General features: G+C 41.9%; 1 protein-coding gene across 2 annotated transcripts in view; it reads right to left on the bottom strand.

The window, feature by feature from the left end:
* The window catches only part of RNF144B (ring finger protein 144B), a 135,984-nt gene that overhangs the window by 18,006 nt on the left and 93,602 nt on the right, over positions 1-24,376 (bottom strand). For both annotated transcript variants that reach the window (XM_069730850.1, XM_069730851.1), the window contains 2 exons: positions 14,398-14,458; positions 3,646-3,850 (listed from right to left, as the gene is read on the bottom strand). In XM_069730850.1, coding sequence (XP_069586951.1) covers positions 3,646-3,850; positions 14,398-14,458 — 266 coding nt within the window. The remainder of the gene's footprint in view (positions 1-3,645; positions 3,851-14,397; positions 14,459-24,376) is intronic.

The following is a 24,376-nucleotide window of genomic DNA, read 5'->3' as shown; positions in this document are numbered from 1 at the left end:
GGACATCGTCTTATCATAACACATCTCCCAGGTAGGGGAGGAAGCAGAAGAGTATACAAACATTACAGCATGGGATCGCAGCAGATTCTTTTATTTTTCAGGTAAAGCATTACTTAAAAAACAGGCAATGAAAGGCTTTGCCTCAAAAAAAGAACAATTTGCAATCTCCTGCATTAATGTCTGTAAACTTTCGCTTCCCCTCCTGCCCAGGAGCTGTTGTAAGATTGTAAGATCAGGCCATATTCCTGCATAGCCAGGCACAGCACGGGAACATTTAGAAGATTATCTCAGCACATGAATATATATATATATATATATATATATATATATATATATATATATATATATATATATATATATATATATATATATATATATATATATATATATATATATATATACTAGATGGCAGCCCGATTCTAAAGAATCGGGAGTCTAGAATCCATATATACTTTATTTATTCAAATGTAAGAATAATACAATTAATAAATAATAGTAAGAAAGAACAAAAATAATAGGCAGTATATGGAGAAAACACCAAACAAAAGTTCAAAATTGGTGTGAAAATGTCACTGAACCACTTCACAACTAAATATATATAGTTTTGGTAAATGGTATTATCATTTTTTTGACGAAATTCGGCAGGAGCTTGAAGAGCAACGTCACTGGGCCCGCCTCCACGCAGTAGAAACTTGCTGTGAGGTAAAAATTCAAAAATCACACTAAAATGGCGGGCGGAGTGTGTCACAGTACGGCACGTTTCTGATTGGTCGCTCGCAGCAGGCGGCAACCAATCAGACACTGGACACTGTTGACGTCACTTATCTCCGGACATTAGCTCCGGACAGGAAGTTGGCACAAATTGCAGGAAGTAGTATTCTAGGCAATGATATATATACAAGATGGCAGCCCGATTCTAAAGAATCGGGAGTCTAGAATCCATATATACTTTATTTATTCAAATGTAAAAATAATACAATTAATAAATAATAGTAAGAAAGAACAAAAAATGGCTGCACTCACCAGCTCTTGACAATTCTTGTTATTTAAGGTACAGTTACACAGGATCCATGAACATGCTTATGAGGGGAGGGATGAAAGACATCAGACGACAACTTTGCGTGTTGTGGCAAATGCCACAACAACGGTTCTTTGCTTAAGAACAATGTCAGGTAGTAGGAAAATACCCAGTGAATAATAGGCAATAGTTCTTTGCAGGAATGCAGATATTAATAAATAGGCAGTTTATATTGCAGAGAAATTGCTGGGCAATAATGGACAATGTCCTTATGTGGCAAATAATAGAGCAATATACCCAATGTGGCAAAGAAGAGGTTAATAAACGGCAGTCTCTCAGTATAACAGTCAGTGAATAATAGGCAGTATATGGAGAAAACACCAAACAAAAGTTCAAAATTGGTGTGAAAATGTCACTGAACCACTTCACAACTAAATATATATAGTTTTGGTAAATGGTATTATCATTTTTTTGACGAAATTCGTCAGGAGCTTGAAGAGCAACGTCACTGGGCCCGCCTCCACGCAGTAGAAACTTGCTGTGAGGTAAAAATTCAAAAATCACACCAAAATGGCGGGCGGAGTGTGTCACAGTACGGCACGTTTCTGATTGGTCGCTCGCAGCAGGCGGCAACCAATCAGACACTGGACACTGTTGACGTCACTTATCTCCGGACATTAGCTCCGGACATTATCTCCGGACATTAGCTCCGGACAGGAAGTTGGCACAAATTGCAGGAAGTAGTATTCTAGGCAATTATATATTAGATATATATATATATATATATATATACATATATATATATATATATATATACATATACATATATATATACATATATATATACATATACACACACATATACATATATATATATACTGCCACATTAACTGCGATCCTTACACAGATTATCTCAGCACATGAATATATATATATATATATATATATATATATATATATATACACATATACATACACATATACATATATATATACACATATACATATACACACACATATACATATATATATACTGCCACATTAACTGCGATCCTTACACTATGGCTGGTCCGAATAACTAAAGCAATTGTTACCATCCACCTCTCGTGTCTCCCCTTTTCCTCATAGTTTGTAAGCTTGCGAGCAGGGCCCTCATTCCTCTTGGTATCCATTTTGAACTGTGATTTCTGTTATGCTGTAATGTCTATTGTCTGTACAAGTCCCCTCTATAATTTCTAAAGAGCTGCAAAATATGCTGGCGCACTGACACCGCTGCTGCCTCATCACCAACACCGGAGCTACCGCCTCACCAACACCGGAGCTCCTGCAACCCTCAACCTACTGTCTCCTTCCCCATAATCCTGTAGAATGTAAGCCCGCAAGGGCAGGGTCCTCGCCCCTCTGTATCAGTCCGTCATTGTTAGTTTGTTTACTGTATGTGATATTTGTAACTTGTATGTAACCCCTTCTCATGTACAGCACCATGGAATCAATGGTGCTATATAAATAAATAATAATAATAATATATATATATATTCTTTTTTTTAATAATAATTTTATTTATATAGCGCCAGCATATATATATATTTTTAATTATTATTTTAACGCATCCGATTGTGCAACTTATTTTTATTCCAAGATCTATTAATTAAAATGCACTTTGTTGGTGGGAAAACACTTTAATGTAAGCAAAAAAATTTAAATGAGCTGCAACAAGTGATATTATTTAAACTGATGTCACCTAAATAACTCACAGCATACGAGCATAAGAGTCATGAAGGCAAGCACTGAACTGGTAGGCATGTGTATGCAGAAATGCTGCAGGCTCACTCCTAATACAGCGAGGCAGTGCAGATGTTCTAGGATATGTATAGCTTAAAGTAAATGTACTTTTTTTGTAACATCTTTTGACATGCTATACAGACACATCAAAAGCGCATTAATGGAGGGTCCTGGAGCAGAAACATCAAAATCAGAGTTACGGCACAAAAACATTTCTATCAAATTAAACAGAGAGGATTATGGGTGTCAAAAAAAGTGTGCAGCACTTTTATTCTAGTGATCGGTGGTGGAATGGGGATTAATACAATTTTAATATAGAATTTTTAGGCATAAACAGCTTTTATATACTACTACTTATAAACTACTCAATTTGGCACATTGTTCCATACTCCCCAGCTTAGCGAACGCTAAATAACAATGCTGTCCATCAGCGTATATTACACTTTTTTTCTGAATAGTGAAAATCTTAAAATCAGTATCAGTCAGTATCAGGTTATCTCAGTATGTTTGTAATTCATTCAACTCCTTATTACTTGAGCAGTTACACAAATAAATGTTAAAGGATAGCCTAGTTTGTTTAAAAAAAAATATATATATTAGTTTGTTTAGAAGATAAACCCTACAACATAAGAATTACACAGAGGAGGAATAAGCCAAAGGTAAGTAATATAACAAAATAGTGGTGTAGGCATTTGGTGAGTAGTTCTAGTAGAGCAGAGTTTCGATGAACCGAACTCCTAGTTCTGAATAAAGTAGTAAGTGTGACCTGGATAGCAAAGCACAGAACAGAATAATAACTTTCAGTGACTTTTACAACAGTTCTAGGTAAAATCAAGTTACGATACCCTTTCTCAGGCAGTTTAGCTACTGGCTCCTTTTCTTGACAGACGTGTTCAGGGTGCCAGGTCCTTTTGCATACAGAACAAAATTTCACATGGCAAACGTGGCAGTCCACCGACACAGGCAAACCAGAGTCACTCAGCTCAACTTGGCACACTGTTTGGCAGTCTGCAGTAGGGCACCATGTTCGGCAAGGATCCAGGTGAACTTCTGAAATAACAGCCAGAAAAGAGGCATTTAAATTATACCATGTAAATATTTTTAATCTATTCTGTCAGACTGACAGCTGTATCTAAGGGGTTAACAGCTGCGAGTTGAACTCCGCTCTGAACACTCCAGCATCTGCAGGGTATGATCCGGGCTCATCCCCTGAGCCCACTCTACACACCTGCACCTGGGGCGTAAGTGACATACACAACATGTCGGGAAGAGGTTAAACAAACGGTAATTTCAGATGAAGACCGATTCCCTTGAATAATAGGAGGCGACTCAATATAACGCAGTGGTCCCCAACTCCAGGCCTCGAGGGCCGCCAACAGTGCAGGTTTTCAGGATTTCCTTAGTATTGCACAGGGGTTGGAATCATCACCTGTGCAGATGATCACATTACCACCGATGCAATACTAAAGAAATCCTGAAAACCTGCACTGTTGGCGGCCCTCGAGGCCTGGAGTTGGGGACCCCTGATATAACCCATTAGAGCAGTGGTATTAGTTGTGGGAAAAAACCTCAGTCAGGAAGTCCCTCGTGTGATGACGTTTGTATATACTCCAGCCATTTTACAATTTGGCCCATAGGATTGTCATGCCAAAATTGGGACTGTTGGCAAGTAGGCCTACTCGAAAAAAAGGAGATGGAGAATCTACTGGCGGACACAGACAGAAGAGGCCCCTGTGCAAAAACAAAATATGGGCCCTTTGCAGTCCCATAGCCATCATAATGCACAATTTCACCTACTTTGGAGGTAGAAATGGGCCCATTCACCTTTTGGGCCCCTGTGCAGTTGAACCAATGATGTGTTAACTCCTGGGACAATCAATTTGCTTATTTTTACTGTTTGTCAAAATTAGAATCCCATGTAATAGAAAATAACTGGTCAGTGCATTCTTATAATTAGTAGATTAGAAATAAGAGGTAGACAGTGTGCTCACTCTTAGCCAGGCATTTGGAGTCTACTTTGCACAGAACATAGTTATTTTATCAGTCATGTAATAATATTTTCCAGTGTATTATGCAGAACAGAAGAGGGATGCTGCTTCTTGCAAATTGAGTACATACACAGAAAGCAGCAGCCATACAGAAGGAAAACAAAGCGTAGGATAACTTGAGTTAGGGTACCGTCACACAGTGGCACTTTGATAGCTAGGACAGCACGATCCGTGACGTTCCAGCGATACCCTTACGATCTCGCTGTGTCTGACACGCTACTGTGATCAGGGACCCCGCTGAGAATCGTACGTCGTAGCAGATCGTCTGAAACTTTATTTCGTCGCTGGATCTCCCGCTGACATCGCTGAATCGGCGTGTGTGACGCCGATTCAGCGATGTCTTCACTGGTAACCAGGGTAAACATCGGGTTACTAAGCGCAGGGCCATGCTTAGTAACCCGATGTTTACCCTGGTTACCAGCGTAAACGTAAAAAAAACAAACACTACATACTTACCTTCCGTGTCTATCCTCCGGCGCTGTGCTTCTCTGCACTGGCTGTGAGCGCCAGCAAGCCAGAAAGCACAGCGGTGACGTCACCGCTTTGCTTTACGGCTGACCGGCGCTGACAGTGCAGAGGGTCATAGGTCAAGGGTACCATAATTTACCTCCCTTGCATCACTCTGCACTGGTGATCCTAGGGAAAAACAAATCAGGACAGCTAGAAGCTTACTCCTCTAGCTTTGCCATAATACATAGGAACATCACTTTATACTAGTAATAATAGAACACCCGTCAGGTGTTAAGCACCACTGACAAGTATACATGCTTACAAAAAAAAAAATACATATAATAAAATTTTTTTTACAGTACTTAAAAAGAGAACCTATAACAATTGGTACCATCATTTATCTGCAGATATAGGGTCAAATGGTGGTAAATATGCTTTCAGTAAGGTAGCTGAGCACCTTTCTAATGCTGTCTCCTGGAAGAAAATGAACTTATTCCTCCCGTGAGCCATCGGCTTTCAGGAGTGTTGCAATGGCTTCATTCATCGCTCACAGCACTGATACACTGAACAGAAGACTGGCAGTGTTAGAAAGGTGCACAAGCAGTGACCATGGCCTGTATTCGGCTGTAGTGGTCAGCCGATAGCAATGGGTCGTCACCAGGTGCACATCCGCTGACATACCAGTTCTGTCACCTGACCACACATATCCTGAAATGGTTGCACGTTTTAATTCTTGGTGTAAAAGAAAAACAAACAATGTTGTCATTTTTCACTGTATGTAGAATTTACCTGTTGTCTACGGAAATAAGTGACATACGGTAAGTACAACATAGGAGATTGCCAAGATTAATTTAGGTTTACATATAATTCTGTGTTCTTGGACTTTACCGTGAACCCCAAGCTTAGAATAGCCTCCTGACAAAGATTACATCGAAAAGTGCGTCGGGTTGGTGGAGACAGCACACACACACACGTGGTCTGATTGATACAAATCTATTTTTTTCCTATATGTACCTACCACACGTTTACAAGTCAAATTAATTTATGGAAGGATTAAAAAGGTATTAGAAATATTGTTGGTTAGTATACCATAGTCTAATCTATGAATTGCTACCAACAATGTGTTTAAGTGTTTAAAGTTCTCTGCCTAAGACAGCCTCTGCTTTAATGTTTGTTCATCAAAGTGACTTGATTAATGCTCGGTTTTAAGAATCTATAAATAAAAAAAAAATGTGTTTTATGGGCTAAATATACTCTGGATTTTTTTGATTTGAACAAGATTAATTTAGGTTAATATCCAATTTTGTGTTCTTGGACGGTCCTTTATCGTGATCACTAAGCATAGAATAGCTAGAAACATACGAGAGATTATATTTTAAATTGTTCAAATTATGTCTGCACGATTTTGCTTTACCTACACAACAGGTAAATAGTACAGTGACCATTTTGTCTCTTCATTGCATACATGCCACAGTACAATGCAGTGTAGAGTTGAAGGAAATCTGCAAGACCAACCTTCCCAAATCACATACAGTGGCATGTATAAGTTTGGGCATGCCTGGTCAAAATTACTGTTATTGTGAACGGTTAAATATGTTGAAAATGAGATGAACTCTTAAAGGCCTAAATTTAAAGATGACATTTCCTTTGTATCTTAGACCAAGGTTTCAGACCTTAATTAGCCTGTTAGAGGTGTGGCTTGTTCACCATCATCGTTCGGAAAGGCCAAGTAATGCAAAGATTCCCAGCGTTCTAAAAACCCAGTCTCCTCTAAATTTGTGACAAACTTGTGACAAAAAAACAGCAGCCATGGGTTCTTCTAAGCAGCTACCTAGCACTCTGAAAATGAAAATGGTGGAGGCCCACAAAGCAGGAGAAGGCTATAAGATAAAGCGTTTTCAAGTTGCCCTTTCCTCAGTTCCTGTTAACTGTCATTTCTTAATTACATTTGGAACTGCAGAGGTCCAGATAAGGTCTGGATGACCAAGCAAAGTTTCAGTGACAGCTGGTTGTAGGATTGCTAGAGGCAAATCAGAACCCCCTCTTGACTGCAAAAGACCTTCAGAAAGATTGAGCAGACTCTGAAGTAGTGTTCTACTGTTCAGGGACACCTGCACAAATATGGCCTTCATGAAAACCTCTCCTGCGTTCTTACTATGAAATTCAGCACCAGAAGTATGCAAAAGAACATCTAAACAAGCCGGATGCATCTTGGAAACAAGTGCTGTGGCAAATAGAACTCTTTGGCCACAATGATCAGGAATCTCACAGAATTGGAAGAATTTTCCAAAGACGAATTGATGAAAATTCCTAAAAAAAAAAAGAGAAAGACTCATGGCTGGCTACAAAAAAAGTTTACAAGCCATGGTACTTTCAAAAGGGGGTGCTACTAGGTAATAATCATGTAGGGTGCCCAAACTTTTGCATCGGCACATTTTCCTTTTTTAAATTTTTTAAATGTAAAGAGATGAACTACATCTTTCTCCCTTTTGCCTAAAATACAAAGGGAATAGGTCATCTTTAACTTGGGCATTTTACATATCATTTCATCTTCAACTTGCTAAACTGTTGACAAATACAGTAACTTTTTTTGGGTTGCCCAAAAAGTACATGTCACTGAATATGGGTATGCAGCTTGGAAATCTAAATCCAATGATGCCTTTACGCCCTCTATTGCATCATATCGAAGAAATTAGAAATATATATGGAGCCTCCCCCAGACACAGGGCCGCGGGGTACTCGGTACCGGTCCTCTCTGTCTCGGTTCTAGGGTTGTCACGGTGGCTGGACCGGGTCCGTGACCCTGCTAAAGGGCTTCCAATGAAAGGTGATGCAAGTTTGTCAAGGTTTCGGGACGCCACCTGTGGTATTCGGTCAGGGTGACCGACGCTGCTTGGGGCCCGCTGGGGTGGTGTTATGGCAGCTAGATGGTATACCTTCCCACAGGTGAAGTATATCCCCAGGGCTTCCCAGTAGTATAGGTAGTGATAATGTGAGGCGCGGTTAATAACTAGGACACAGGGTTGCAGTCTCTTTACCTTTTACTGAAGGCTTCGGTATCCGCAATCCAGAGCACTTAACAGGGCTGGCTGAGACCGGACGGTCCGAAGGCACATCCAGAGTTCCCTTTGCAGGTGGAAATCAGTGCCTACCAACTAGCGCCTGTGTGTTGTAGTCCTTCCCTGCTGAGCACCACTGGATAGTCCTCACAACTTCGTATCACTTCTTTCTCTTCTCCGTCCCCCAAGTTTATCTGGCTAGGACGCACCCGTATGACGGGAAGGCTCGGAGCTATTCTGGGACCCTAGAGACGCCCCTCTCCACGTTTGCCCCCTATGTCTGCTTAGGTGATTTATGGTAGACAGTCAACCTGTAATCAACTGTCCTGCCGCTGTTTGAAGTAATGCTTGGAGTCAGTTACTTCCTCGGCGTTCCGGCCACGCGCCTCAGTAGGATGTTGCCGTTCTCGGGGAACGACTCCTACTGGTTCTATCTCCTTGTGCTGTGATCTCGTTTCTCAGTTCTCCACAATATACTTCACTTTGTGTCCTCTCTTAGGATGCCGCCGCAAGGTAGTGCAGGCTCGGCTCCGTCATGTTCTGTGATACCTGGTCAGGTAAACTCCCTTAGTGCAATCAGACATAACATCACTCCCCTTAGTGGCAGAGCGACATTACTAAAAATCTGGGAGAGAATGCTAGTGTATGTAGTGATAACCCAGATTATATTTATAAATATATATATATATATATATATATATATATATATATATATATATATATATATATATACACACACATACAAAAAGTGCAATAAAACGCAATCAAAAAGACGAATGTAAATAAAAATGGTACCGCTAAAAAAGTCATCTTGCGTTGCAAAAATTAACATAGAATATAATGATATAAAAATAATTTTTGTTGTGTAAAAGCGCCAAAACATAAAAAAAAGGACATCGTCTAATGATAACACATCTCCCAGGTAGGGGAGGAAGCACAAGAGTATACAAACATTACAGCATGGGATCGCAGCAGATTCTTTTATTTTTCAGGTAAAGCATTACTTAAAAAACAGGCAAGGAAAGGCTTTGCCTCAAAAAAAGAACAATTTGCAATCTCCTGCATTAATGTCTGTAAACTTTCGCTTCCCCTCCTACCTAGGAGCTGTCGTAAGATCAGATATATACATGCATACATACATATACACACATATATATATATATATATATATATATATATATATATATATATATATATATATATATATATATATATACACACACATACAAACATATACATATATATGGGGCCACCATACGGGGTTGTATCATGGCCGCAGGTAATATATGAGCTGCGTATTATGTGTGCTACTATTGTGCTAATTTATCACTGCATGTGTATTACGGAACTCTGGTATGTGATCACCTATGTGACTGTAATCGCAGTCAGGCACCCTACAAGGATACTAGCAATACTATGGTTAGCCTCACTTTGTACTTTTTACACCTATATCTGATGGTACATGGTTTAGGTTTGATCTGATGTACAACTGGCCTATCATATTTAACAACTACATGAAATTGACAGTCTAACACAATAGTATTTGATCATGTATAGCCCTATATGGGCCTTATGGCACACTGTTTACAGTTGGGTGTGATCCGGGATATAGTGATATACACCCTTAGGATTGTGGCCTCTTCCTTTTTTGGTTTTTCGCTGATATATAGCCTGCCTTACTCTCCCCCTATCCTTTAGGGTATTGCCATATTATTGTATGTATATTTTCATACCTTTTGCCATTTAGTGCTGATATATATTGTTATATGTGTGCTTAATAAATGTATACCTTTTTACATATTGGCACCTTCCTTATTCTCTATTGGGTCTATGTTGGTAGTGGAAGGGATCACTTGGTGATCATAAGTTTGGCTGTTTCGCTGTAGTTGTTATGTAGAGTCCATCCGTTAACCTTTTCTGTGTCGCACAAAGACACGGTGGTTGGAACCAAAGATCTCAAATTTGGACTCATCAGACCAAAGCACAGATTTCCACTGGTCTAATGTCCATTCCTTGTGTTCTTTAGCCTAAACAAGTCTCTTCTGCTTGTTGCCTGTCATTAGCAGTGGTTTCCTAGCAGCTATTTTACCATGAAGGCCTGCTGCACAAAGTCTCCTCTTAACAGTTGTTGTAGAGATGTGTCTGCAGCTAGAACTCTGTGTGGCATTGACCTGGTGTCTAATCTGAGCTGCTGTTAACCTGCGATTAATGAGGCTTTTGACTTGGATAAACTTATCCTCAGAAGCAGAGGTGACTCTTGGTCTTCCTTTCCCGGGGCAGTCCTCATGTGAGCCAGTTTCTTTGTAGCGCTTGATGGTTTTTGCCACTGCACTTGGGGACACTTTCAAGGTCTGCCCAATTTTTCGGACTGACTGGCCTTTATTTCTTAAAGTAATGATGGCCACTTATTTTTCTTTACTTAGAATTTGTATTATGGCAAGGAAAAAGCAGCTAACAGTCTATTCAGTAGGACTATCAGCTGTGTATCCACCAGACTTCTGCACAACACAACTGAGGGTCCCAACCCCATTTATAAGGCCAGAAATCCCACTTATTAAACCTGACAGGGCACACCTGTGAAGTGAAAACCATTCCCGGTGACTACCTCTTGAAGTTCATCAAGAGAATGCCAAGAGTGTGCAAAGCAGACATCAAAGCAAAAGGTAGCTACTTTGAAGAACCTAGAATATAAGACATCATTTCAGTTGTCTCACACTTTTTTGTTCATTGGTCCTGGCCTCTGTCTATCATGGGAATCTAAGTCGCTGATTGGTCGCCGCAAAACAGCCACGACCAATCAGCGACGGGCACAGTCCGGAAGAAAATGGCCGCTCCTTACTCCCCGCAGTCAGTGGCCGGCGCTCCGCTCCCCGTAGTCTGTATCCCCGGCGCTTGGCTCCCCGTAGTCTGTGTCCCCGGCGCTCCGCTCCCCACACTGTGTCCCCGGCGCTCCGCTCCCCGCACTGTGTCCCCGATGCTCCGCTCCCGCACGCTCCATACTCCCCTCCGGTCACCGCTAACACAGGGTTAATGCCGGCGGTAACGCATTCCGTTACCGCCGCTATTAACCCTGTGTGTCCCCAACCTTTTACTATTGATGCTGCCTATGTGGCATCAATAGTAAAAATATGTCATGTTACAAATAATAAAAAAAAAAAACCTGCTATACTCGCCCGCCACCACCTTTCTCGCTCCTCTCCACGCTCCCGGCACCGCTCCATTGCAAGCGGCAGGTTCCGCTCCCGTCCCAGGGCTGGTGTGGGACAAGGACCTGCCGTGACGTCACGGTCGGTCATGTGACCGCGACGTCATCATAGGTCCCGCTCACACCAGCCCTGGGACGTGACCACAAGCTGCCGCTTGTAATGGAGCGATCCCGGGAGCATGGAGAGGAGCGAGAAAGGCGGCGGAGGGTAAGTATAGCAGGACTTCAACGGGCTATAGGTGAGTATATGTTTTTTTTTTAAGTCTCTATACTACGTGCCTCTGTGCTGGGCAATATACTACGTGGCTCTGCTATATACTACGTGGCTGGGCAATATACTACGTGGCTGGGCAATATACTACGTGGCTGGGCAATATACTACGTGGCTCGGCAATATACTACGTGGCTCGGCAATATACTATATGGCTGGGCAATATACTACGTGGACATTCATATTCTAGAATATATATAAATATATATTTTAACACACACATGCATACATACATACATACATACATACATACATACATACATACAGTCATGGCCAAAAGTATTGACACCCATGCAATTCTGTCAGATAATACTCCGTTTCTTCCTGAAAATGATTGCAATCACAAATTCTTTGGTATTATTATCTTCATTTAATTTGTCTTAAATGAAAAAACACAAAAGAGAATGAAGCAAAAAGCAAAACATTGATCATTTCACACAAAACTCCAAAAATTGGCCAGACAAAAGTATTGGCACCCTCAGCCTAATATTTGGTTGCACAACCTTTAGCCAAAATAACTGCGACCAACCGCTTCCGGTAACCATCAATGAGTTTCTTACAATGCTCTGCTGGAATTTTAGACCATTCTTCTTCCGCAAACTGCTCCAGGTCCCTGATATTTGAAGGGTGCCTTCTCCAAACTGCCATTTTTAGATCCTCCACAGGTGTTCTATGGGATTCAGGTTTGGACTCATTGCTGGCCACCTTAGAAGTCTCCAGTGCTTTCTCTCAAACCATTTTCTAGTGCTTTTTGAAGTGTGTTTTGGGTCTTTGTCCTGCTGGAAGACCCATGACCTCTGAGGGAGACCCAGCTTTCTCACACTGGGCCCTACATTATGCTGCAAAATTTGTTGGTAGTCTTCAGACTTCATAAAGCCATGCACACGGTCAAGCAGTCCAGTGCCAGAGGCAGCAAAGCAACCCCAAAACATCAGGGAACCTCCGCCATGTTTGACTGTAGGGACCGTGTGCTTTTCTTTGAATGCCTCTTTTTTTCTCTCCTGTAAACTCTATGTTGATGCCTTTGCCCAAAAAGCTCTACTTTTGTCTCATCTGACCAGAGAACATTCTTCCAAAATGTTTTAGGCGTTTTCAGGTAAGTTTTGGCAAACTCCAGCCTGGCTTTTTTATGTCTCTGGGTAAGAAGTGGGGTCTTCCTGGGTCTCCTACCATACAGTCCCTTTTCATTCAGATGCCGATGGATAGTACGGGTTGACACTGTTGTACCCTCGGACTGCAGGGCAGTTGGAATTTGTTTGGATGTTAGTCTAGGTTTTTTATCCAACATCTGCACAATCTTGCGTTGAAATCACTTGTCAATTTTTCTTTTCCATCCACATCTAGGGAGGTTAGCCACAGTGCCATGGGCTTTACACTTCTTGATGACACTGTGCACAGTAGACACAGGAACATTCAGGTCTTTGGAGATGGACTTGTAGCCTTGAGATTGCTCATGCTTCCTCACAATTTGATTTCTCAAGTCCTCTGACAGTTATTTGGTCTTCTTTCTTTTCTTCATGCTCAATGTGGTACACACAAGGACACAGGACAGAGGTTGAGTCAACTTTAATCTATGTCAACTGGCTGCAAGTGTGATTTAGTTATTGCCAACACGTTAGGTGCCACAGGTAAGTTACAGGTGCTGTTAATTACACAAATTAGGGAAGCATCACATGATTTTTCGAACGGTGCCAATACTTTTGTCCACCCCCTTTTTTATGTTTGGTGTGGAATAATATCCAATTTGGCTTTAGGACAATTCTTTGTGTTTTTTTTCATTTAAGACAAATTAAATGAAGATAATAATACCAAAGAATTTGTGTTTGCAATCATTTTCAGGAAGAAACTGAGTATCATCTGACAGAATTGCATGGGTGTTAATACTTTTGGCCATGACTGTACATATACACACACACACACACACACACACACACACACACTAATGAGGCATTAAGTGCTCTGGAAGTTACAGAGCACTTTCTGAGCATCTGCCACCAGAGCTGGTTCCCCCCGGACACATCAGCATCTTTGGCTTGATTTAGGGCTCACTCGCTGTGTGATTTCAGACTCCAGTAAATAAGTCAGACCGTGAGCCAATCAAAGTTAAAGAAGTTGGTGGTGGGCAGAGAAACTTTGAGGGACCAGACAGTCGGGAAATGCGTTGTCACTCCCAGAGCATTTAATGCCTAATTTGCATATGAATCAAAACACTGATTTATGGGGAAGGCAGCAAGAGATACAAGATATAAAAGTGTGTATGGATTTACATTTTAAAGATCTGCATGTCCATACAAGCAGCTTGGGAGAGGTTGATCTTACTGACAGTTTATCAGTTAAAAAGATAGCTACTATGACATCCACTCTAATGGAATACTGAAGGCCTACAGCCAACTATCGGATTAAGCTGTCACGTGAACCGCCAAGTATAGCAAGAACAACATTGCAAGAGCAGTGTCGTTACAAGAGGGAAGTATAGATTATTTTTTATTTTATATGTAGCATTCAAGTAATTAAAAAAAGTTATCCAGCAGTAGAAGGCTCTTAAGACATTGAGAAGGACATACCTCGTTCTAGTTTTAACCGCTGATACAAATGTAGCTGTTCACCGGATACTAAGCAAGCAACCTAGGAATAAATACAAAAAAATCCAGTATTCATCTAATAAATACAGTAATAAGTGTCAACAGTTTCATGGAAACAGTTTGGCAGACTCACATTGTAAAGATGATTGATCACAATATATTGCCTGTCATGATATTCACAACACAAAGTACAAATGGCAACAGAACATCAAAACAGTTCTGCAGATTGTAGCCAGCAGAAGCTCTTCTACAATGTAATTTCAAATGTGATTTGTAGCTTTCTTGGAAAAAAATATAAAAATTTATTTATATATAAATAATACAGTACAGATGAAAAAAAAACAAAAAAAAAACAAAACACAAAAATAGGCCACGCAATCCTCAACGTAAGATAAGAATCTGGTAATAATATTGGAATTTTGCATCATATCGTATGATACGAATTACTTGTCATTCCTAGGCCCACTAATGAGGTTTTTTTCTAAAGCAAATCCATGGATGTGTATTTAGCCATGGATTACCTGCAGCAGTCACTCTTTTTTAGAATTTATCATGAAGATTTTTGCTACCCAACCAGTCTTCACTTTTGCATCCTAGGCCCAGTACCCTGGTCATCTCTGGAACTTACAAAGACTCGAAACTTCACAACCACACTATGCACCACACAGGACGTTGCACAAAGCGTAATAAATGTAGAGATAGGATGCCAGCCATAGGAGTGAATATACCTCCCATTTGTCCCAGATGCAGAGGGACTGTCCCGAATTTGGGGAGCTGTCCCAGGAGATCGGCTTTAAGCTGCACTGTCCCCAGACCCTTCACCACCATTCAGTGCATGTAAAGGCTGAATGCCATTCCAGGACCTTTAGATCATATGACTAAACAGCAGAGGGAAGGGGAGCTGAACACAGGCAAAGTGTGTTTGTGTGCAGATGTTGGAGAGCAGAACATCAGACTGTGGGGAAATGTATCAGGTGGACATTATACTGTGAGGGCAGAATATACTGTATAAAACACCTCTCCATTACTATTCCTATAGTTATATGTTAAATAAAGACACAGCCAGAATAAAGTCCATTAATTGAAAATATTACAGACTCCTTTATTATTCTCAATTAAACCATACTTACTGCAACACCTAATTCCTGTGAAGCCCTTGATCTCCTGTAATAAAAGTAAAATAAAAAAAAAAACAAAACACCACCATACCTGTCAGTCGTTGTGTCCCACGCCGTAATCTATGTCTGGGGGATAATTTTCAACTTGAACTGTGCCAAGATGCGATTGATCTCGCCAGATCTCAATGCAGCTCAGCCCAGCTGAGAACGAAGCCCAGTGACCAGAGGTAACCTATATGACGTCAACCCTAGTTACTGAGCGCTCACATTGGTAGCAGGCATCTCACCGTAGCCCAACTGAAAACACAGCCCAGTGACCGGAGATAACCTCTATGCAGTCACCTCCAATCACTGACGCTGCGTTCCCAGCATCTCATTCACCAGTGGTTTTCAGGCAGGACGGTCGCATCTTGGCACTTTCCAGGTTGAAAACTAATTATCCCACAGACATGGATTACGGCGTGGGACAACGATGGACAGGTATGGTATATTGTTTTTTTATTTTATTTTATTTTTTTTTTTTTTACAGGAGATCAAGGGCTTCACAGGAATTAGGCATTGCAGTAAGTATGGTTTATTCCAGATTATCTCAATGAGAATAACTGTTTGACTCCATATCAGCATGGCTTTATGAGGAATCACTCCTATCAATCTAATCAGTTTTTATGAAGTGTTAGGCTATAGACTGGACCAAGGTGAGTCATTAGACGTGGTATATCTTGATTTTTCCTACGCATTTGATACCGTGCCACAAGAAGTTGGTACACAAAATGAGAATGCTGGGTATGGATGAAAATGTGTATAAATGGGTAAATAACTGGCTTAGTGATAGAAAGCAAAGGGTGGTTATAAATGGTATAGTCTCTAACTGGGTCACTGTGACCAGTGGGGTACCGCAGGGGTCGGTGTTGGAACCTATTCTCTTCAACATATTTATTAACTTTCAGGTAGAAGGTTTACACAGTAAAATATCGATATTTGCAGATGATACAAAACTATGTAAAGCAGTCAATACAAGAGAAGATAGTATTCAGCTACAGATGGATCTGGATAAGTTGGAAACTTGAGCCGAGAGATGGCAGATGCTGTTTAACAATGATAAATGTAAGGTTATACACATGGGAAGAAGGAATCAATATCACCATTACACACTGAACGGTAAACCACTGGGTAAATCTGTTATGGAGAAGGACTTGGTGATCCTAGTTAATTATAAACTTACCTGGAGCAGCCAGTGCCAGGCATCGGCTGCCAAGGCAAACAGGATCATTGGGTGCATTAAAAGAGGTCTGGATACACATGATGAGAGTATTATACTGTCTCTGTACAATCCCTGGTTAGACCGCACATGGAGTACTGTGTACAGTTTTGGGCCAGGCCAAGCATAGAGCAGAGAAAAAGTAGAAAAGAGAGGCGGAGAGAGAGAGAGAAGAAAGGAAGGGAGAAAAAAAAAGGGGGGGGGGGGAAGGGGGGAAAAAGAGGTGGGAAAGAGGGGGGAGTGGGTAGGGCTAAGGGGGATCTGGTCTTCAGTCCCAACTGATTTGAGACTATTATTCTTTATACAAAAGGTATGGATATTAAAGTAATGTTTAATATCTAGGGAAGTTATGAGTGTGGGCCTCCAGGGGACCAATAGGATCAGTCAATGTAGCCAGGTATTCAGCTCCTCACTCTCTTTGAAAGCAATCCAAGGAGACCAAGTGTTAAACACTTTGTCCGCAGTTCTAGTATCCTGGCCGATCAATTGCTCCATCCTATAAATGTGGTTTAATTCTACGATAAAGTCAGCACGTGAGGGGGATATTGACTGTTTCCAGAAACGAGGGATCACGTTACGCGCTGCTGTTAGAAAATGTCGTAATAGGCCTTTCTTGAATTTGGCGATGGAGAGGTCACATACAGACAGCAGGGCCAGTTCCATAGTGGGCTGGACCTTATGGAGAGATAATTTGTTATTAAGTGCAAAGATGTTTACCCAGAAGTCGTGAATAGGTGGGCAGGACCACCAGATGTGGGGGTATGTACCTCTGTCACTCCAGCACCTCCAGCAGGTATCGGGGATGGTAGGGAACATAAGGTGGATTTAAGATGGACATCTGTACCATCTGGCCAGGAGTTTATAGCTTCTTTCTTGGTAATCTGAGCAACGTGAAGATCTGAAGGTAAATAACAGACTCTTGAGGTGTTCCTCCGGAGTCAGTTGTGTGCTTAATTCATTTTCCCATTTTAAGAAGAATGTAGGAGTATCAAGTGAAGTTGGTTGATAACCTTGGAACATTCTGTATAGCAATAATATTGTGTGAGACAGGGGGCCTCCACCCAGGCATGCGGACTCAAATGAGGTTAGCTGTCTAAAGATGTCAGCCCGCCAAGACAACTCTGTGAGGTAGCTTCTGATTTGCTCATAAAAGAACCATGAACCCGGCGGTGGCTCTCTATCGACAAAGATAGCCCCCAAGGGCTTAATTGAGGTTTGATCTACGTAGTCATGGACCACCGGACAGCTGTCTCTATGTTTGTGTAAGAACATAATCCTATCCTGGCCTGCTGGAAAGTCTGGGTTATCAAAAATTGGAGTCAGGGGGCCTGGTAGAGAAGTTTAGTTTTTGAATGCCATGCTTAATGAACTGAGTTAGGTGTCTAGTAACGAAAGGCAGGTCATCTCCCCGAATCCCCCCCCAGTGCCCTCTCTCCAAAAGTGCACCACCGAGCTATGTTCCGAGAGCTTCATCTCCAGGCCGACCCATTTCTTACCTGACTTATGATTGAACAGGTCAAGTACGCAAGTTACAAGGGAGGCATAGCTATAGAGCAAGAAATCCGGGAGGCCCAGCCCTCCGGACTGTTTATTCCTGCACAGGAGATGATATGCCAACCGTGGACGTTTGCCAGACCACACAAATCTCGTTATTGCTGACTTGAGCCTGGAGAAGAAGGAGGCTGGGAGATACAAGGGGATGGTCTGGAAGAAATAAAGAAGGCATGGCAAGAGATCCATTTTGATTGCATTAATTCTCCCAAGCCACGATAAATGTAGTTTGTTCCACTTCTCCAGGTCAATCTCTACGTTGTGTAATGCTATTTTATGGTTAGCATCATATAGATGTGAGGACTTAGCGGTTAAGTTTATACCCAGGTAGGCAAGGGAGTCCGATCGCCATCTAAATGGGAACGAGGAGCACAACTGTGAAACTAAGGAGGACGGTAACGAAATATTTAGCATTTCAGATTTATGCGTGTTAATTTTAAAATTACTTAAGGCTCCGTAGCTGTTTAATTCTGATAAAATATTAGGTAGGCTAGTGATGGGGGAAGTGACATACATGAGCATGTCGTCAGCGAATAATGCTAATTTGCGGTCTTCTGATTGGAACCTCATTCCTGCTATAGAAGGGTTATTACGAATTGTGACTGCCAAGTGTTCCATGGTCAACACAGAGTAAAGGGGACAGTGGACACCCCTGTCTCGTGCCGTTCCGTATGCAGAAAGAGTTGGACAATGAACCGTTCACCTTGACCCGGGCCGAAGGGGACTCAGAGGGCTTTTATACTCCACAATGCTTTTTTTTGTAGTCCAATGCCTGTAAGTGTTTGGCACATGAATTCCCAATCGACCCTATTGAATGCTTTTTCTGCATCTATCGATAGTATACACAGAGGGTCACCTTTTTTGTTAGCCCTGTCAATCCGGAAGATAGACCTAATGGTATTGTCCCTAGCCTCCCTTCCGGGCACAAAACCCACCTGGTCTTGGTTAATTAGGAGGGGCAAGAGGTAATTAAGTCTCTGATATCATTTTGGCATAGATTTTAACATCGATGTTTATAAGTGAGATGGGGCGGTAGTTGCTACACAGCGATGGGTCTTTACCTTGTTTTGGAATAACTGTAATATGGGCCATTAGGGCCTGGGGGGGGAGAGGGGGGTTGAGCCACCTGAAAGAATATAATTACATGTTAGGAAAGAAGGGCACAGCAGATCTGAGAACTGCTTCTAGAAGCCTGCTGTATAACCATCCGGGCCAGGGCTCTTGCCTAGTTTCAGGTCTTGAATCACAGAGGTGACCTCATCCAGGGTAAAATCTTTCTCCAGATCATCTAAGCACTCTGCAGAAATTGTGGGTAATTTGTTAAGTTTGATATAGGCATTGATTTTCTCCTGGAATGAGTGGGTGGGAAGGCCTTTGAATCGGCCCTTTATGTTATAGAGGGAGCTGTAGTAATCAGAGAAGCTAGACAAAATTTCCTTGGGGCTGTGGACCGTTTTACCTTTGGTGTTTTTAATGTGGTATAAATGTTTGTGGGCCCCGTGGATGTAGAGCTCTCGCTAGGTATTTGCCGCTCTTGTTCCCCAAGTGGTAAAATCTACTTCTAACTCGTTCTCTAAGACAACGTGACCTCTGATCTAGGATTGTTAGTAGTTTTTGTCTAGCTGTGGACAGGCTCGTCAGAGTAAGCGGGGACAGGTCCTGCTTGTGTTGTGTCTCCAGTTTGTGAATCTGTGAGGAGAGGTCAGCTATGTTGGCCAGGCGTTCTTTTTTAAGACAAGCTCCCTGAGATGAGTATACCCCGCAGGACGCTCTTCAGGGCCTCCCATTGCATTGAAGGGGGCGTTGGATCCCCTGTATGGTTTGCCACAAAATCCGCAATTGAACCCTTCACTGCCGACACACAGATCGGGTCCTGTAATAGACTTTCGTTTAGCCGCCAGGAAAAGCTAGATCTTGTGGAAGGATCCAGCTGTATTGAGAAGTATATGGGTGCGTGGTCGGACCACAGCACAGACCCTATATCTGCCCTCACCTCAAAATCCAACAAACACTGAGAGCTAAAAAAAATAGTCAATTCTACTGTATATGGAATGTATATGGGAGTAGAAACTGTAGTCTTTTGTGCCCGGGTGGAGAGCCCTCCACACATCTACCAATCGTAAATCATATAATTGTTTCTTCACTTTTTTAATTGAAGATGGTGGGTACAAGGTCCTGCCCGACGAGACATCAACCGCAGGGTCCATTGGAAGGTTGAAGTCGCCCCCGAGGATTATCGGAAGAGAGCCTGCAAATTTCTCTAAGAGTCGTCTGCATGCGCCCCCGAATCTTTGCTGGCCCTGGTTGGGAAAATATACATTTGCCAGTATGACTGTACGTGATCCCCACGCCACCTTCAGGAAAACATATCGGCCCTCCATGTCAATTGATAAATCGAGAATCACAGGGAGAAAGGATTTATGGAAACCTATTGATACTCCTTTGGATTTAGAGTGAGGGTTCGTGCTATGGAACCACCTGGGGTAATAGTGAGAGGTACAGTTAGGGGTCACGCCAGTTTTAAAATGTGTTTCCTGAAGCATTAAGATTGATATATGTTGTCTATGGTTGGAATACATGAGTTGTCTCCTTTTCTCGGGAGTGTTCAACCCTTTAACGTTGTGAGAGCAGAAATTAATTCCAGCCCTGTCAAAGTTGAGTATTTAGGGCATGGTAGTATGGACTTTGAGACAAGATCATAGGGAATTTTAGGTGTGGGTGTTGAATCAGGTGTATTGTGGGAAGTTGGAGGGGGGGGGGGGGGGGTGGACGAAAGGGGGAAGGGAAAAGAAGAAATAGTAAGGAAACTGAGAATAAAAGAGAAGAACTAAGTGTGTGTTGAGTGAGTACCTGAGGTGTGAAGTCATAGTGCGGTTATCCGGTGGGAAACCACCAAAAAACTACCGGTGGAGTGTGAAGAAGCCACAGGAGAAAATCTGCCCCCGGCCTTCACCCCCGCAACCTGAACAATAACAAATTATGACAAACTTTGGTAATCGACATCTGAGCCTGTTCAAACTATAATTAAATTTACCTTGAACGTAGGGAATATAAAAAAAAAAAAGGGGGGGGGGTTGGGTGTTGTAAAGAAGTTAACCCTATTAACTGGTTGGGCCACCCTTAGCAGCAACAACTGCAATCAAGCATTTGCAATAACTGGCAATGAGCCTTTTACAACACTCAAGGAATTTTGGCCCTTTCATCTTTGCAGAATTCTTGTAATTCAGCCACATTAGAGGGTTTTCAAGCATGAAACGCCTTTGTAAAGGCCATGCCACAGCATCTTAGTTGGATTAAAGGGAACCGGTCACCTGAATTTGGCAGGACCGGTTTTCGGTCATATGGGCGGAGTTTTCAGGTGTTTGATTCACCCTTTCCTTACCCGCTGGCTGCATGCTGGCAGCAATATTGGATTGAAATTCATTCTCTGTCCTCCGTAGTACACGCCATTGCCTTGCGCAGGCGTGTACTACGGAGGACAGAGAATGAACTTCAATCCAATATTGCGGCCAGCATGCAGCCAGCGGGTAAGGAAAGGGTGAATCAAACACCTCAAAACTCCGCCCATATGACCGAAAACCGGTCCCGCCAAATTCAGGTGACAGGTTCCCTTTAAAGGTCATGACTTTGACTAGGTCACTTCAAAGTCTTAATTTTGTTTTTCTTAAGCCATTCAGAGGTGTACTTGCTGTTGTGTTTTGGATCATTGTCCTGCTGCATAACTCAAGTGTGCTTCAGCTTGACGTCTTGAACAGTTGTCTGGACATTCTCCTTCAGGAATTTTTTTTTATTTTTAAAAAAAGGTAGTCAGCAGAATTCAGAGTTCCATTTACCAAGGCAAGCCTTCCAGATCCTGAAGCAGCAAAACAGCCCCAAACCATCACACTACCACAACCATATTTTACTGTTGGTATGATGTTCCTCTTCTGAAATGTTGTGTTAATTCTAAGCCAGATGTAATGGAACGTACACCTTCCAAAAAGTTCAACTTTTGTCTCGTCAGTTCACAGTATTCTCCCAAAAGTCTTGGGGATCATAAATATACTTTTTTTTTTACAAAACTGAGAAAAGCCAATGTTCTTATTGCTCAGCAGTAGTTTTCATCTTGTAACTCTGCCATACAGACCATTTTTGCCCAGTCTCTTTCATATGGTGGAGTCATGAACACTGATCTTAACTGAGGTAAGTGAGACCGTCTTTTTTTTTTTTTTAATGTTGTGGTGTCTTTTGTGACCTCTTGGATGAGCAGCCGCAGCACTCTTGGGGTAATTTTGGTTGGCCGACCACTAATGGGAAAGTTTCCTACTGTTCCATGTTTTTGTCATTTGTGGATAATGGCTCTCACTGTGGTTCCCAGGAGTCCCAAAGCTTGATATATATCAGTCTGGAAAAGGTTTTAAAGCCATATCTCAATTACTTTGTTACTCAGCTTTTCCAGAATTTTTTTTTTTTTATAATTGCGGCATGATGTCTAGCTTTTGACGATTTTTGGTCTACTTCACTTTGTCAGGCAGGGCCTATTCAAGTGATTTCTTGATTGATATCTGGTGTGGCAGTAATCAGGCCTGTGTGTGGATAGGGAATTTGAACTCCGCTTCAACAAGACTGCTAAAACAAATTAAGGAGGGGGCAATCAAGTTTTTCACACAGGGCCCTGTAGAATTGGATTTCTCTTTCCCTTAATAAAGACCCTCACTTAAAAACGGCATTTTGTGTTTACTTGTGCTATCTTTATTATTTAGAAAAAAGAAAATGAAAAGCAGCACAGGCAATAGCGTTTCTGGGTGCCGTGCCTCCAAGGCAATGACCAAACCTCCATACACAGCCAAAAAAAAAAATCAAAGGCAGCACACCAGTTCATGGTAAAAAATAGAATTAGACTTACCGGTAATTCAGTTTCTAGGAACCTTCAACGACGGCATATGGAGGTTGTCTCTTTGCCCTAATGGGGGAACAGGAAATACAGAGAGGTTAAAAGGACCTCCCACTTGCCAGTGACTTACAACAGACCATAGCACCGGTTTACCTTCTGAATCCCAGAACTAATCCAGGAATATATATAGGGTGGGAAATTAGCGCCGTCGTGGAAGGTTCCTAGAAACCGAATTACCGGCAAGTCTAATTCTATTTTCTCTAGTCACCTTCCACGACGGCATATGGAGGAATACCAACTAATTTGGCACTAGGGAGGGACAACAGCCTGGAGAACTTTACGATCGAAGACCAAGTCCTTATTGGACAATACATCCAATCTATAATGTTTAGAGAAGGTATGAAGTGAGGACCACGTTGCTGCCCTACAGATCTGCTCTGGAGATGCGCCTGCTCTTTCTGCCCAGGAAACTGATGTAGATCTGGTTGAGTGGGCCTTGATCCCTACTGGAGGTAGTTTATTTTGAGCAAGGTAAGCTTGTGTTCTAGCTTTTTTGATCCATGTAGCAATGGTACTTTTAGCTACTTTTTTCCCCTTCTTTTGTCCTGAGAGATGGACAAAAAGGTTATGATCAATTCGGAGAGCACGGGTCTTGTCTAAGTAGTGTAATAGAATAAGCCGAACATCAAGAGTGCTGAATTTTCTTTCTTCCGAGTTTGCAGGTTTATGGCAAAAGGTTGGTAGAACGATCTCTTGGGAACGATGGAATTCAGAGACAACTTTTGGAAGAAAAGAAGGATCTAGACGAAGCACTACTGAATCTTCTCTAACCAGAAGATAAGGCTCTCTTATCGATAAGGCCTGTAATTCACCCACTCTTCTAGCCGAAGTTCTGGCTACCAAAAAACAGTTTTATAAGCAAGATTTTATGGAGGACAGGAAGACAAAAGTTCAAAAGGTGGACCTGTAAGACCTTGGAGCACCACATTGAGATCCCATGGAGGAACTATGTCCTGTTTTCTAGGATTCATTCTAATTGCGGAGGTCATAAATCTTTTGATCCAGCAATGACCTGCTAGATCTTGATCCAAGACAGAGCTGAGCGCAGAGACCTGGGTCTAAGACCAATCTCCAAGCCTTTTTGTAAAAAATCTAATATCT

Source organism: Ranitomeya imitator, chromosome 6 (genome assembly GCF_032444005.1).
Source record: "Ranitomeya imitator isolate aRanImi1 chromosome 6, aRanImi1.pri, whole genome shotgun sequence".
NCBI lineage: Eukaryota > Metazoa > Chordata > Amphibia > Anura > Dendrobatidae > Ranitomeya > Ranitomeya imitator.
This window is presented reverse-complemented; position numbering and strand designations above follow the sequence as displayed.